General features: G+C 37.3%; 1 protein-coding gene across 5 annotated transcripts; it reads left to right on the forward strand.

Annotated features, from left to right (window-relative positions):
- On the forward strand, positions 1-11,413 carry gps2 (G protein pathway suppressor 2). 5 transcript variants are annotated; one of them, XM_052118910.1, is made up of 13 exons: positions 1-185; positions 533-604; positions 922-1,039; positions 1,232-1,341; positions 2,250-2,362; positions 2,483-2,601; positions 2,715-2,794; positions 3,132-3,306; positions 3,453-3,536; positions 4,977-5,053; positions 5,194-5,289; positions 6,014-6,097; positions 8,084-11,413. In XM_052118910.1, exons 2-13 carry the CDS (start codon positions 602-604, stop codon positions 8,174-8,176), a joined length of 1,152 nt encoding a protein of 383 aa, XP_051974870.1. In that variant the 5' UTR covers positions 1-185; positions 533-601; the 3' UTR covers positions 8,177-11,413. The 5 variants fall into 5 exon arrangements, with proteins under 5 accessions (XP_051974870.1, XP_051974879.1, XP_051974888.1 ...); XM_052118919.1 differs by having other exon boundaries at positions 581-604; XM_052118928.1 differs by having other exon boundaries at positions 4-604; positions 2,718-2,794; positions 8,084-11,411.
- The last annotated feature ends 5,996 nt before the right edge of the window (positions 11,414-17,409 follow it).

Here is a 17,409-nt window from a genome sequence, read left to right on the forward strand (position 1 = left end):
TTTTTCTTAAGAACATTTTCGTGAATCCGGCCCCTACTCACTGACGCTTTGCGTCACGAAGACACGCCCACAACGGAAGTGCGGCCACTGGGTTTCCTGTCATTTTTATGTAGATCAATATCTATCTTTTTAAGGAAAACCTTCTGACAAGCTCAGCATACTTTTTTTCTCTGAAGCGGACAAAAGTGCGTTACATGAAGATTCCAAGAATTTCATTACAAGAGCTCAGATTTATGTAGATCGCTAAATTTGATTTTTGCAAGCTAGCTGACTAAGCTGTCACTTGAGCCATTAGCCTGCTAGTCGAGTGATCAGCAGTTAATGCAACATACTGGAAGAAACTGAAATAATTCTCTCTTTGATCAAAATCATACCTGTGCACAATTGTTTTCCATTAACGTGGACAGATGAAGTGAAACGACTGACAAGATAATCAGGCATTGGCAAGCATAGCCAGCTAGCTTGTCAAATCGTGCAATAGCTAACCCAGTGCAGGGAGTTTGAATATTTATTTCACTGTCTTGTTTCTCAGATGATCACAACTCGTTTCTACTCATTTATATTTTGCTCTATCTCGTAGTCTTTGGTTTTTAGAATCGCAATGGTAAGTTGGTGTAATCACGTTGGTAAAGCTTGTCAACTTTTTGACAGCTGCCCTAGTTGTGTATGTGATGTGTCATCCTGGACTTCTCTGAAGCCAATGTAATTGATCTGAATTGGTTGTTATACATCAGTTATCATTTGGTTCTCATTATGATGTTATTAACAAGGTTACATTTTCTAAATAAAATCAGTTGTATGATCGTCTCATTAAAATAGTAATCCAATCTTTATGAGAAGGCTCTGGATAAAGATATTTGTGTTTCATGTTCTCAAGTGTCTTTGGTTTTTAATATCTGATACCTGACATCTTTACTCTAGCTGGCACCACCAATCCCTACCATCATGCCGGCTCTTCTGGAGAGGCCCAAACTGTCCAATGCTATGGCGCGTGCCTTACACAAGCACATTATGAGAGAGAGGGAGCGGAAGAGGCAGGGTGAGCCCTGCAAACAGCGGTGTACTATTTTAACCAACGCTATATAGTAATAAAATAATATCTGCAATCATTACCGATTCTATGACCTTGTCACTGTCTGAAGCATAGGGATGTTGAAAATGTGTGTCATGTTGTCTTGCCAATTTGTTACATCTTGTGTGCTTTGAAAAATTACCCTTTGTGTTATCTCAGAGGAGGAAGAGGTTGACAAAATGATGGAGCAGAAACTCAAAGAAGAGGAAGAGAGGAAGAGGAAGAAAGAGATGGAGGAGAGGATGTCCTTAGAGGAGACCAAAGAGCAGGTGAGTTTTGTGGATTTGAACAAAATGGATTTGAATTTATGTACAGGGTTGGGGAGTAACGAAATACATGTAATGGGATTACGCATTTAAAGTACATAATATAAGTAACTGTGTTCCACTTCAGTTACAATTTAAATAATTGGTATTTAGAATACAGTTACATTCAAAAAGTATTTTGATTACTGAAGAGATTACTTTACATTTTATTGTCATTTGTTTCATTTAATATTTAGTCCTTTCAGATGGAAAACATTTATACATATAAATGATGCGATCCAAAGTGCATTTGAACAGCGGTGAAACTCTTTCTAATGATGAGTTACATTCATACAAGCAGACAGAGAAGTAAGTTTGAAGTAAGTTTGGAGCAAAATAAATAGAAATAAACCTTGTGTAAATTGTCAGCTTTATGCTAAGCTAAAATGTTACCAGGTACGATCATTTTTGTTTTATCAAGAAAATTCACGTTGGATCATAATTTCTTTTATTCTAGTAAAACCTTTGATATTAGGGCAAAAATCATATTCTTTATAATAATATTTTTTTCCCTGTAAAAATATCTAAAAATCCTTAAAACAAGATCAATTTGATTAATATTGTTTTAGATATATTTAGGTTTTTCAGAGAATGTATATTTAACATGTTTTTTGTCTTACTGTACTGGCAGAGTTTTTATAGTCAAAACAAGTGAAAAAATCTACCAGTGCTGAAGAAGTAATCCAAAATATTTAGAATACGTTACTGACCTTTAGTAATCTAATGGAATATGTTACAAATTACATTTTACAGCATGTATTCTGTAATCTGTTGTGGAATACATTTCAAAAGTAACCCTCCCAACCCTGTGTATTTAGACCTTACTGTTCAAGACTGCTGACCAGTTCTTTCTCTCTCTCTCTCTTTCCTAGATAATGAAGATGGGAGAGAAGCTGCAGTGTCTTCAAGAGGAGAAGCACCAGCTATTCTTGCAGCTGAAGAAAGTCCTGCACGAGGAGGAGAAAAGACGACGCAAAGAACAGAGGTAGAAAAATATGTGATTGAAAGACTTTCATGCTTTAATCAGAAACAGTATTTCACATTTCCTAATCATAATTGAAATTGGAATTATAATGCACTTGTCTCATGTTATGAATGTTTACAGTGACATGACAACTCTGACTTCGGCAACATACCAGCAAAACATGGCCATCCACACAGGACAGCACCTTCTTAGCATGCAAGGTGACCCCTATTCGGCATCTTCAGTGATCTCTCTAAGAAGTATAAAGTTTTACTGTCATTTAGACTCAATCTTTGTCATTTAAACCCAATCTTTGTTATTCTGGAATGGGCTTACAATTTCGACACTTTCTCTTCATCTCGTTTTCTCAAAGCAGGTCAGGTGAGTCATGGGCGTCCAGGGGCTCTTCTTGGGGAACGCAGTAAACAGCTCTTCCATTCTCCAGTCATGCCTGTGAGTGAATTTAATTAACCTAATTATGCCTAAAAATAAATGTTGCAAACACACACTTATTTTCAATGATGAGGGACATGTCCATTGATCAGATCAGGCTAGTGCTTATGACATGTAAGTGGTGTTGGCTCTACAAAATATCATATAAAATAATAGCTAAAAAACCTGACCTACTCAAAATGTGGAAAGTCATCTGGCTTATCCTATAGCATCCTCATTTCAATATTTTGCTGGAACCAAGTGTCAGTCAAAGCCCATGACTGCTTCAGTAGCCAGTAGTTTTTTGTATTTACTTGGTGTGTTGAAGAACTGAATTGTCTGCTTGTCACCTCTCCAGCCACGCCATTTCCAGTCTCAGCCTGGATTTAGTGCAGGTGGAACAGAGCATGGTCAATACTCTGGAACCCAGCCCAGTCACAGCCCTTATGGAGTAAACCAATCACAGCATACATCACCCTTTGCCTCTAGTCAGCCGGTGTCAGCCAACTATGCCAGTGGTTCACAACTCAGAGGTGATTTGTGTATATTTTCCCTCCGAATTGATGTTTGGAGACTTAGCATTTGTGTGATTCTTTGCTTGTAAGAATCAGAAGGTTCTTATGTTCGTTTTTGAGGTGTGTTTTTGTCTTGAAAATGACACTCTTTTTCTGTTGATCAGGTGCATCAGCATTCCAGGCCATGCAGTACCTGCCCCATCAGCAGCAGGGCTATGCGTTCAACAGTCATTTCACTTCTCAGCCAGGTGTGTATGATGGGCAACATTTTTAGGCACTCGAACGCTGTTTCAGACAGTAGGCAGCATTATTTACCCTTCGCTAAGCTCCGCCCCCCTTGGCTACCTTTGCTCTAAGAAAAATAAATGGAATTGATAATGTTCTTATGTGGGCTGGAATGAAGAGATGACATTTAAAAGTATATTTATCTGTAAGATGTATTTTGTTAAATAAATAGTTAAATAACAGTAATTTCATTGAAAACTGTGGAGAATGTGAATAAGAATTAAGGAAACAGTTATGAGTCACTTGAAAAGAGAAAAGAGTCATTTGACATTACATTGACATTACACACCTGATAATATTAGTAAACAGAACTGCTCATAACATCTCATAATGCAATCACTATGATACTGTGAACTCTTTATTTATTGCCTATAATAAGTAATCAAAACATAAATGAATTCATGTTATAGCTTTAATTAACCTTGGAGCAAATCTAGGTGTCCTTGTTTATGTTAACCATGTTAATTTGGGAATGATGTCTGATACAGTTTAATCCATAGCATGATCTTCTCAAAATGTATTTAAAGATTTGTTTATTTTTTTAAAAGGAAAGAAAAAACACTGTGTGTATACTCTATTATGTACCTTGTGTCACTATTACAGGTGACCCAGCAACAATGTTTGTAAAATGTCTTTTGATAATTTCTTTACAATTCTGCCTACAACTATTCAAACAATACTGCCATATTATACTCTTGTTGGAAAAAAATTCATGGGATAGTTCAATCAAAAATTAAAATTCTCTCAACATTTACTCAGCCTCATGCCATCCCAGATGTGTATGAAATTCTTTCTTCAGCAGAACACAAACAAAGATTTTTAGAAAAATATCTCCGCTCTGTAGGTCCATAGTGAATGTGCAAGTGAATGGTGATAATAATTCCCAATGCGCTCTAAGTCCTCGTGGTGGCGTAGTGACGCCTTAATCATTGTGGCGGAGGATGAATCTCAGTTGCCTCTGTGTCTGAGACCATTAATCCGTGAATCTTATCAAGTGGCTTGTTGAGTGCATTACCGCGGAGACCTAGCACGTGTGGAGGCTTCACGCTATTCTCCGTGGCATCCACGCACAACTCACCATGCACACTCACCTGGATTGTAACTTGCGACGCAAGGAGTGGTAGTCAGCGTCTTGCTGAGCTACCCAGGCCCTGCATTGTTGCTCCGCGTGAAAAATCTTTCAAACCAATTACTTATGAGGTTCCATTTTGGTCAGGATGCTGCCTTTGAAGATAGCTGCCTTCGTAAAAGTAGACAGCAAAGAAACTTGTCAGGTTTTGCGAAAGATTGTCACATGAGTGTTAAAGTGTTCTCCTTGATCTTTTTATTTTTCCATCTCTTTCTTCTGCCCTCCTCTGTCTGCCTCAAAACTGCTGTTCTCTCCCTCTTTTTTTTCTCTACAGGTTATATCCCCAGTGCTGGGATTCCTCTGCAGAAACAGTTGGAACATGCCAACCAGCAGTCTGGGTTCACTGACTCTGTAAGTAGGGCTGGCCAGGAAAAACACTCTCACAAACTAGACAGAGAAAGTCAGTTGCTTTGAACAGCTACATTTCTTGGTGCACTAGTTGCATGAGTAAGTGTGGAAGGAACACATTTTCTCACATTTGTGTTTTTCAGAGTCCACTGAGGCCCATGCATCCACAGGCTCTACATGTTAGTGCTGCAGGTTTGCTGCCCAACCCCTCCATTGCTGTCCAGATCCCTCCTGGAAAGGTTAGAGGCAAAACCATTAGATGAAAACTATACTGAGTCTTTGTTCAAACAAGCAGCAAAAATCTGGTTATTTTAAGGATACAGGATTTTGACGAGCGTATTTTGAAGGACAAGGATATTCGTCTGATTTTATGGAATGCATCTCATTCTGAACAGTAAGATCAGAGTTCAAGAGATCCGACTTGTATGACATGTCATACAAAGTCCAAATACACTCATTCTCGCCCACTTTTTCTTCATTTAGTTTAGTGAATAGTGACTAAGTGAAAAAGCATGTGGTTTTGAACACAGTATATGTATGAATGCGTCATTTATCTTCTCTCATATGCCTTGTGAATTCAGCACCGCAACAAAATGTAAAAGGCAGAATTTCCAATCATCCTTTTCTACACTGTCAGCTACTCTGAGTTGTTCAATGAGAAAATCTGTTGGCATCATGCTAACGTTTAAGTAATTATTATAACAGTCAGTGTAGATACACCAGATATTTATGACACTGTCTGAAATAATGGATTCTTGTAAAGTGACAGTGTGGACGGTTCATTCTAAAGGTTGGATTTGAAAACTAAAACAGATTTGTGTGCATTATGAACAAAAGTAATTCTTCTCACGGCATTATCACAGATATTCAGTGGACTAAGCAAAGGGACATTTATGCTTTGTTTTTATCCTTAATGCTGGGAGAAAGCAATTTGTTATTAATAATTCTTTGTTTTTTGGACAGTCTGCCCTACCATATGCACACCCACCAAGACCAGCTTCCCCAGGTGCATTCACGCATGGAACGGCCACACAACAAACACATGCAGTGAGTTCTGTCAGAACTAAGTATACTGTTTATATATATATTATATTCATCATATCTTAGCATCTGACTAAGAAGAAGCTCCATATATTAATACAATTGTGCAGTAACGTTAAAGTTATTAATAGTTGCAATTATCTGATATCTGAATAAGAAGTCTGTATAAGAAGAGGGTTGCAACGGTATGAGATTTTTACGGTACGATAACCGTCTCAGAAAATATCATGGTATATGGTATTACACGACTATTATTATTATCAGTTACAATGACCCTTAAACAAATGAAAACTGAAGGTTTTTTTTTTTTGGTCGAACAAACACTTTATTATAATTGAAAAAATTATGTATTAATGGAAGTACGTGTAAAAAAAAAAAAAATCTAATAAATAAGAAAGCTGTACATCTCCTGTTTGAACAAAAGAAATTAGGAGGAAAAAAGGAGCAGGACCTTTAAAAAAGTAATATCCCTTTATAAATAAATAAATCAAACTGTACTTCCTTTTGAACAATATAAATGGGAGCGAAAAATGTAGCGCAGCCAGACTGCTCCCATCTGTAACTTTAACACACACACACGCTCACTTATGTTAGCACCCACTCTCATATCAGGGTCAGTGTGTGTGTGTGTGTGTGTGTGTGTGTTTGTACGAGGTTAACGAACAGACAGACAACGCAGATGGAGCCTGGATGTGGAAAAATATTTCAATGCCATTTTTTTGTTAGTGTTTAAAGTTATAAACGGGACACATACCTTGATCTGGATGGACTGATGGTGTTCTCGAAAATTGTCGAACATGTTTGATGCGTTTCCTCTTTTGGCAGCCACTTTGCGTCCACATTTTGTAAAATTGGATATCTATACTCGAGGACCAATCCCTGTTCATTTTTGGGATTTCCAAAGTTATCCCACACTGGTGGGATTGGTGATATCAGCCTCACTTCTCTCTGACATTTTGTCCGCTGCATGTGTGTGTGTGGGGGGCAAGTTGACGAGTCTGACAGTACTGATGGGTCGTTCATGAACACATTTCAATGTTATGACTCGGGAAAACGAGTCGTCTCAGAGAGTGATTTATTTTGTTGCAGCCACGCACGCGCAAAATCCGTGCTCGTGTTCCATTCGATTGGAGCAGCTCTGTACAGGAAACAGAAATGATTAGCTCACTTCCTTTAGCTTCTTTATTTCTTGCCATTGATAACTTTGGGAATATTTCTGGCATGTTGTTTTTTTCCCATCCCATTGAATAAAGAGTAATGTTTTAAACTTTGTATGACTTTTATCTTCTTCTGGTCAGAAAATATAGACTACAATTTTAAATAAACTGTCATTTATTTTTCCTCCATGTTGCATCCCCTGCATTGTATTTATTTATTCTTATGTTCTTGTTGGGAATGGACCCAAACAAGCATTCATTATTTATTAACTAATTTTACAACTGGGATAAAATATCATGTCAACACTTCCTGCATTAAATACATGAAAAAATGCATCATGACAATTTTTATGATTTTAAAAATTAATTTATTGCCATACTGACACGTACTGGTCAAGCTACAAACAACTGCAACAAGAAAAAATGATGAAAAAAGATCAGTAATTGTCAATTGTGAACAAGTGCTGAGCCTGGAATTCACGTGTTAAATGAACGAAAGACTCTGAAGACCGACTCGGGAGGTGAACTAATAAATTCTGTTTCCTGTAGAGCCTTTGTGACTGTCACACGATGAACGAAATGACTTGAAAAAAAGATTTGTTCATTTTGCTGAACAAGACTCAAAGATCAAAGTCAGTAAAATGGTCCGAACTTCCCATCGGTATCTGCAGTTGAGGAGGAAAGGAGAGGTGATATTCTTCTGTAGCTTTTTTTCTTTCTTTTTTTTCAGTACCGTAGATATGCAAATGTACATTGTATGATAACCGTTGCAACCCTAATGAAGAGTGACATAAGAGCGCCAGCTTGTAATGTTTTTTCCCCTTTTCTTGAACAGGCTACATTTCAAAGCTCTTCTCAACCAGCCCCTCGCCACACCTACCTCTCTCACAGCCAGTCAGGGCAGAGGTTTTATCACCATGGCAAATAGCCATCCAGTTCAGATTAACCATATGCAAGATTTTAGGGAAGGAAGAAAAGATCCATCACTTGCACAGCACACAAGCTTGGCATGTTATGATTTAGAACACATGACTGTATTTCTGTCACAATCAAGTTGTTTTCTCTGTTATCTTTCAACTAAAAGACCTCCCTTTGCAACAGGGTATGCAATTTACTTAAATATTACAGTGGGATGTGTCTGAATGTAAATTTTTTATTCATTTTAAAAACACAATAACAGCTGTACCAACATTTGTTCCATCAAAACAGCAACCATACATGACAAAACTAGAGGTAAATCTGATTGTTTAAAACAATTAATCTCAAGTTCTGTAACAGGCCTCCCACTCAGGACTGTTTATAACTTGCATTAATGTTGATGTATGCACCTTTTTCCCTTGTTCAAAAAGGCAAGCTGTCACAGGAAAGTAATATTTTCATATGATTTTAAATTGTAAATGTAACATTTTAGCTGACCAACAGAATATCACAAAAATTGCACTTGAAATTGTATTATTAATCTGTTAAAAAGAGCTTGTTAACAATATTAATGTTAATAAATAGTTGTGTAGATTTGTTTTACATCTTATTTGGAATCTATGGCTTATATTAGGCTTTAACCTAATTGTTTGGTAGAGTGAAAGGTTGACGGGTTTATTTTGACCTATGTAAAACAACTTGATGAAGACAATTCAGTTCAATTACTTGTCTTTTATGTTTTTGTGTAAAGCATTATGTAATAACTGGGGGATTCCACAGTATTCAGCTGCACACTGGCCACATATTACTCCACTTCATCTTTAAAGCATGCAATTTTTTTCTGTTTTATTTTTAGAGCCCCCATTTCTCTAAAGTTTAAGCAATAAGGCAGACTGTGATATATTGAAACCACCTAACCTAAAGAGAAGTACCCAATAACAGAATATTGTATGGTAACATTTTCCATCACTTTTATCAATGATCCTGTAAAGGGATTATTGAAAAGGTGGAGGCGAGAACCGGCTTGACGATATAAATAATAGTTTAATGAAGAACTAAACAAAAAGACAAACACACAAAGGTGTCAGACAGCTGCCTGTAAATCTCTCTCTCCCTCGCACTGCAGCTTCCAGGTGGCCTTTATCCCTCTTTGAGGCTTGATTAGCCTAATTAGGGGCCGGGTGTGTAGAATCAAGACCCAGCCCCACCCTCTGCCCTGTCACAGATACAAACCAATATTACTTTTTATTAAAAAATAAATTCAAGGAAAAAATGTTTATGTTAAATGGATAGTTCACCCAAAAATTAAAACTCTCATTATTTACTTGCCTTCATGCCATCCCAGATGTATATGACTTTCTTTCTTCTTCTGAACACAAATTAAGATTTTTAGAAGAATATTTCAGTAGATCCCACACCAATGCAAGTGAATGGTACCAAATAAATAGTTAAAATAATTGATAGTAAAAAAAAAAGGACCTAAATATTGATCCGTTTCTCACCCAAACTAATTTAGCTTCTGAAGATATGGATTTAACCACTGGAGTCGTACTTTATGCTGCTTTTATATGCTTTTGGAGCATTGTGAGGACCTACAGAGCTAAGATTTTCTTCTAAAAAAAGAAAGTCATACACATCTTGGAATTTTGGATTCAGGCTGGGGCGCCTGGTCTGATCAACTCTCTCCACTCCCCCATCCCCATCTCTGGATGGAAGACGCTGCCCTTCCGGACGTTCTGTCAATCAGTGGTCCACCCCGCCTACTGTGAACCTGGGGGAAGAGACGAGGGGAGGCGTGGGGAGAGGGAAAGGGCGAGCGGAGACAGATAGAAGAATGGTCCTCAACCGCTCCTTCGCCCTTTAGCGGTAGCCAGCTCGCTCCTCCCCCGGCGGACGGCAGTGTGTCCTCCGGCTCTTGGCGGCCAGCAGCGACCCCTCCGTCCCCAGGCAGACGGCCACAGCTGCTCCCCTGGCAGATGGCAGCGGCAAAGACTCCGCGACAGCCCAACCCTTCTCCCTCCCAGGTTTCGACACCAGTATAACAGCATAAGGACGGGCAAGGAGGAGGTGGGAACAGGCTGAACAGTCAAAATAAAGGTTTAATGATATAAATGAACATAAAACAACATAAACCATAAGACAAAAACACATGCAATGCGCCTGCGTGCATCGCCTCCGACTCCCCTTTATCTCACTCTTCCACTGATTCAGCACCAGTCCTGCATCATCACTGCCTGGCCACGCCCTCCTCTTTGTCACATATACATTAAGTTCTCATTCATAAGAAAAAATAAAATGCATTGTCATAAAGACTATAAAATCTTGGCTGTAGTTTTGTCAAGGTATGACATCCCCTGGCATGGGTGACTATGGGGAAAGTACCAGAATGTGGTTAGTCATCAGTGTCTTCCAAATGGTTTATCAAAGCTCACAAAACTTGGCAGGAAGTTGGGAAGGAAGTTGTGTATTTTTATAAGATATCATGTAGGTTTAAGCAGCTTTGCCTCCTTTTCCGTACCACTCCCTCTTTTTGTAATTGCCAACATTAAATTTGTTGAGGGGTGTCTGGGTGACATTTTTGTGGTTGCAGATCAAAGATGGCATTAAGTGAAAATATTAAGAGAATCTTTAACTTCCTCTATTTCTAAAATATACAATAATTTGTATAACACACATTTTACATTTGATTGCAACAAAATATGCATTTTAATGATAACTCAGAAATGTTTGTGCTTAATGTGTGGATAAAATTTGAATGATTTTCACCACCTGCCTGATTTCTTTGGGTACTTAATGCCTCTTATCTATGTGTCTGCCTGTTTGTGTTTTGTGAGAATGTTTGTGTGAGTGAGAGAAACAGAATTCAAATGTATTTGTTAATTTAGTGGTACAATATCTTATGCACATACAGTATGCTTGTGGAAATAGAGCGGGAATGTGGTGTGAGTGTGAGTGAAAGAAAGAATACAAATTTAGCTGTTGAATCACCTCCTGCCCGCCCACATACAGTTGGTGTCAGCTGTTTTCCTTCTCAATATGTTCTCTATCTCCAACCATCAAAAGTAAATTGAATGAATATGGCGATTATCTTTGAGTGACTCACGTTGAACAATAAAGCAAAGCAAGTTTTTTTTTATTTATTTTTTTTTTTTTAAAAGGCTATAAAATACATTGAATGCTTATTTAATCTCTGTTAACTTTGTATTTGCTTAGTGAATAACAATGAACCAATTAGTCAGTGGCTTAAATCCTATTGCCACTTAGCACTTGTTGTCTAACCCACGAATGAGCAGTGCGGTCATTGATCCCCTTTAATCTGCAGTAAAACCAAACCTTTTACAAAAATTTGTTTTAATCAACTCAAGGGAATGAAAAAAGTCCAAAGTGAAACTGCTTAGCACTTCCTCAGCTGTTGAATCAGGCTCTGAGTGAAAGACAGTTGGTTGTCATATCACTCAGTGTTGTGTTTGTTCTGTGTGTGTTTAATGTAGTGTGTACAGGGTGATGCTGGGTCAGTTAGTCAAATAAAGACAGTGACGTGAGAGGCAACATGTGACTAAACAGGCGGGAAGATTCAGCTCATCGGAAGAGACTGTGTGAGCTTTAAAATATGAGAACAACATACTACAAACCAAAAGTATAAAGAACACGTTTGATCTCCATTATTATTTTGAATGGAGAAACGTATCAGACTGAAATGGCTGGGAGGTTTTGTATGCAGACCAGCCACTGAGACAGCAGGGCGGAAGTTGACGATGCAGTTTGAGCCGTTATGAGAGAGAGAGAAGGGAGGGAGGGAGGGAGGGAGGAGAGAGAGAGAGAGAGAGAGAGAGAGAGAGAAAACTAACCTCTTATGACTCATGGAGTTGATTCTCACTTTGAAAAACACGAAAAATACATCTGCTGAAATCGATAATTCTATATATATTGCTTGTGATTGCATTTTATTTATTTGATACAAGACGTGTCAAACTGAAAGTACAGCAGAGGCAACCAATGAATGGGTTTGACTCTTCGGCTCTTGGCTGGAAAGTACCGCATCACTGGGTATTGATGGTTTGTTTTTTGGTTTGTTTTTCTTTTTCAGAGTTTGATCTTCCTTTAACTCAGGTAAGAGATAGAATCAGAGTACATATATTTTTGTCTTTATATTTTACTTGTCATGTCTTTTAACAGTATTTTGGATATACATCTTTTCAGAGGCTTGTGCTGGAAATGTTACATTAATTTATGTTATAGGGCACAAAAATATGACTGCGTATTCTAGAGGGTATGTAGTCCATCCGTGTATTTAAAAAGGCGTACGAAAATCTATTGGTTGTCCCTTGACCCCCCTTTAATGACGTTTTTGGTTCTTATTTGGCAAGTTCACAGCATAAATTAATGTAGCCACCTTTTTCGGTCTCAAACTGATCAATATTAACAATAAACACGCATTTTAAATCGACGACTAATTTACAGCATGGAACCTGTATATCCTTCAACTTCATTTTCAGGATTTGAGAATTTTATTCCAAGTTATGGGACTGAAGCTTCAAACTGTGACAACAGGTAGGTGTCAAGGTAATTGACCTGTAATAGCACTACATAAATGTGTTCTATATTACTAAATCGAGTGTAGCATTTTTTACTTTGACATTTCTTTAGGCGATTTTGGAGATATTTCGAATGTAGCCCTGTTTTAAATGTTGTTATCCTGTGCACAGGTTCCTGTCTGCTAAATGCTAAGTAACATGTGCTTGATAAGAACTGTTATGATACACGAGTAAACAAAACTGAATCTTTGTATTAATCGCAAAAATATTATGATAAACAATTATTTATATCAGTTTTGTTATGAATGTATTATTTGAAATGCACTATAGAAGATTTGTGAATTCCAGGGATGCCTTGTATCAGAGTCAGCCATTTTAGGAGTATGCAGAAGATCTGCTGAGTTTATTTCTCTTTCCCGTTTGATTTAAACATACAATCGATTATTTTTTCCTCATATTTTAACATTGTTCGAACTTATCAGTGGTAAACTTTATGATAGTATGTCATTTGCATGTTACAAATTGCACTTTAGAGGAGACAAATAATGAGGACATGCTAACGTGGTGGTGTTACTCTTGTTTTAACCATCATTAAAAAAAACAATTATTAAAATTGTACATTTAAATGTTTAAGCATATAAATATTGACAAATGTATCACAATTAATACTGACAAGCCACATACATTTTTCTAAATGTACTGCAACTAAGCATACAAGGTTCATCCTATTCATTCAAAATATAGGATAGAACTAACATCACACAACATGTCTACCCAAAGAAAAAAACATGTACGATGTGTTTTCTGATGTTTGAGAGCCTTTTATACAGAAAAAAAGTTGGTTAAGGGGCTGGCAAAGTCCAAATAGCCTACTGACCAAGAGTTTATTTGTTGGTTTTATTTTTATTTGAATAGAGGACATTAAGGTTGTGAATTTTGCATAGTTTTAGCAGACTTTTCTTTTGACAAAGACAGCACATTAAAATTGAGTGATTCCTAGGTGCAGCCTTAAGAGCTGTTCTCGAATTTTCCCTCACACACACACACACACACACGCGTGCACTCATGTGCTCCCCTTTATCGGCACTATATAAAAGCAGCATTAGAAGATAAGATGATATTTGACGTTTAGTTTTTTTGCATTTGTTTCAATTGTTTATCACATCTCTCATCAAATCTTCCATTTTTCATATTTAATTATAGCACACATAGAAATGTGTCTGACTTTGTCAGCTGGAATGATGTTCTGAGTAATGTAAAGGCAAAGATGACATCAAATTAATGAATTGCTCATAATGTCATTAATTTGTATTTAAATCAATACTCAATTAGCAGGAAAAGTGTAACGTGTATATATATAAAGAAAAATGTATAGATTTTTTTGTAAAAAAATTTTTTGTTTACACTGTGATGGGTGTATCAAACATGTTACAAAGAAAATGTTGCCCTAGAAAAATATGAAAACTTGATCCACTGCATTTAGCAATACAGGCTGCCCATTACATATGTGTGGAATCATTTATATTTTCACACTTACCAATTATGATCGACTCCCAAGATAAAATTAAGTGGTTTTGACTTCTTAAGAGAAATGACATGCATTACATTACATTTTCACATGTGGCTAATTTGTCCTTTTTATCTCCAAGCAGATGTGTAAAAAGTAGGGTACAACAGGACAAAAGGCTCCTTTGATTTTATTGTCTCCCAACACACCAAAGAGAAAAAACTTCCACAGGACTTTCCTAAATACCTGTTCCATGAGATCATTGCATGTTAGATCTAAAGGTTGATTTTGAGGCAATATGATCTAATATTTAATCCAAATATTGCAAATTTATGTAGCTTATGAATATCCAGGAAATTATCACATTTATTTTGAGACTAAATACTTAATAGTCATTTTCAGTTTTGTCTAAGGTGAGATATATATATATATAAAAAAAAATCAATACTTGTCCAATAAATGAAAGGATAGTATTTGGGGTAAAAAGACTCTGTTAAAGGCCCCCATTAAACAGATGGGGGGAATAAATTTGTTATAAAGAATGTTCAAAATGGGCTCACATTGACTGATCCAATCATAACAGATATTAATTTGTTTATGGAATTCTTGAGGTGTAATGAAATGTTAAATGTGATTGAAATTAATGAGTAATAAAGTATTTGCATAAGTTGACAAATTGTGTCCTATAACTATTGCCCCATTATCTACACTATATCAGTATAACCCCTCTGGGGGCCTTTTACCCCAAGTAAGGGATCCCCCTCTCCACCTTTAAAAAAAATTAAAAGAATGATTCAAAATAACCTTCTATTGTCATTTCTTTTCACACAAATGATTTTGCTCAATCAATATTCAATAGAAATAAATGAATTTCTTGAATACTGATGACCAGAAATACAGCTAATTTTCCTTAAGGTGTGCCTTTAGCCCTGCTGTACCCTACTCCGAAATTATACTGAAGTGAAAGTTTGGATACTAAAGTGACAATTTAACTCAACGTATCTAACCAAAAACATACCCGAGTGAAAGTAAAAAAGTATTCACATTAACTTGTCCTTATTTTCGTAGCTGGAATGAAATAGAGTGAGGATGTTGTGGCCATTGTATGTTAAATGGATTTCATTAGCGGATTAAATAACATTTAAATTAAATTGCACAAGAGCAAATTTCTGTTGGTTTGTCCGGTAAGGGAATAATCTGCAAAAATGTAACTAATACTTTTGAAGTCTAAATAACTGTTAGGAGAAAAAGTACTATTTTTTTTATTGGAAATGTAATTAAGTAAAAGTACTCAGTGTAAAATGCACTTGAGGAAAGTAAATCCCCAAAAATAATACTTAAGTAGAGTAAAGTAAAATTACTCAAGTATGTTACACCCCTGTATCCAAGAATATTGGACATACATGTAAAGTTCAATTAGCCATTTCATATGTAGTATAACATTTAAATAATATTAAAATGACAGCCTACCTTTTGTGATCTCTTCTGAAAGAAGCACGTTGAGCAAATCAGGGATAGGCTTTAACATAGCCTAATATTCTTTATAGTAACAGTTGCCACATATTTAGGATGCAAAAACATAAGACTCAATTATTGACTATCAACTATCTTTTCTCAACCAAACTGACCAAACTGAATTAGCTCTCAGTTCCCACCCCAATCTGTCGATGGATCACCAGCTTTCTGACAGATAGGCAGCAGCTAGTGAGACTGGGGAAACTCACATCCGGGACCCTTACTATTAGCACTGGTGCTCCTCAGGGATGCATTCTCTCTCCACTGCTCTTCTCCCTGTACACGAATGACTGCACTGAAAAAGACCTCACTTTCAAGCTCCTGAAGTTTGCAGTCGACACCATCTGCGTCATCCGCAACGGTGACGAGTCGGCATACAGAAGGGAGGTTGATCAGCTAGCTGTCTGGTATAGTCACAACAACCTTGAGCTGAACATGCTCAAAACAGTGGAGATGATATTGGACTTCAGGAGAAATCACCCTGCACTCACCAACCACCCCCGTCCCCCATCCTGAACAGTGGAGTCATTCAGGTTCCTGGGCTTTACCATCTCTCAGGACCTGAAGTGTGACACTCACATAGACTCCATTGTGAAGATGGCTCAGCAGAGGTTGTACTTCCTTCATCAACTGAGGAAGTTCAACCTGCCACAGGAGCTGCTGTCACAGTTCTACTCGGCCATCTTTGAGTCAGACCTGTGTACATCTGTAACTCTCTGGTTTGGTTCAGCCACCAAATCAGACAGAAGGAAACTACAACGGACAGTCAGGAACGTTGAGAGGATTATTGGTGCCCCCCTGCCCACCCTTCAAAACCGGTACATCTCCATTGTGAGGAAATGTGCAGGTAGAATCACTCTGGACCCCACGCATCCTGCTCACTCCCTCTTTGAACTGTTGCCCTCTGGCCGATGCTACTTTTCACTCCATGATCATTAATCCCATGCATTATTGCAGCCCTGGTTATAATATTGTTTCTGAAATGTAACTCTCATGTTATCATAACACTACTTTCACTCTGACTGATGATTCAATTATGAAAGGTCTCATCTTCCATTATGCAACTGATGTGGGAACTCAACTGACTGGTCCAAAGTTTCAAGTCTGCTTTTATAACTCATAGGTAGCAATCACAGAAATTCAGTGGCTGTGGTGTGTGTGAACAGTTCGTCTTATAATTTAGTAAGTCTTGCAAGCCAAGAATAAATCATATTAAGACACATCTTAAACAAAGCAATGTACATCTAAGAGTTGCCTACAGTTTACGCTCTGTGAGATTCAGATGGATTTGATGCCTGCCACATCATTTTGTCATTCGCTCTCTGGAGATGCTCGCGTGAGTTTTTATAACCATTAAAATCAGTTATCTGTCTCACATCAATACCGGTAGCTCTCTCCACCACTTCGTGCGCATTATAACCGTACAAAATATTCATTTTCTGCACCAAAACGATAGATTAGATTTACGAAACATAATATGCATTAAAGAGTTTGTAAAAATCGATTCCATTACAGTTACCGTGAGCGCGCGCTCGAACTAGGAGCGACGCCGAAAGTGACGTTTCAAAACAACTTCCTGGTTAACCAGATTCCGCGCGTTTTATAACGACAGTTCCGATATTCGTTAATACCACATAAATACAAAATTGACGATTGGAGAAAAATCTCAAGGTGTATTATAAAATG

This window comes from Xyrauchen texanus, chromosome 4, assembly GCF_025860055.1.
Source record: "Xyrauchen texanus isolate HMW12.3.18 chromosome 4, RBS_HiC_50CHRs, whole genome shotgun sequence".
Classification (NCBI taxonomy): domain Eukaryota; kingdom Metazoa; phylum Chordata; class Actinopteri; order Cypriniformes; family Catostomidae; genus Xyrauchen; species Xyrauchen texanus.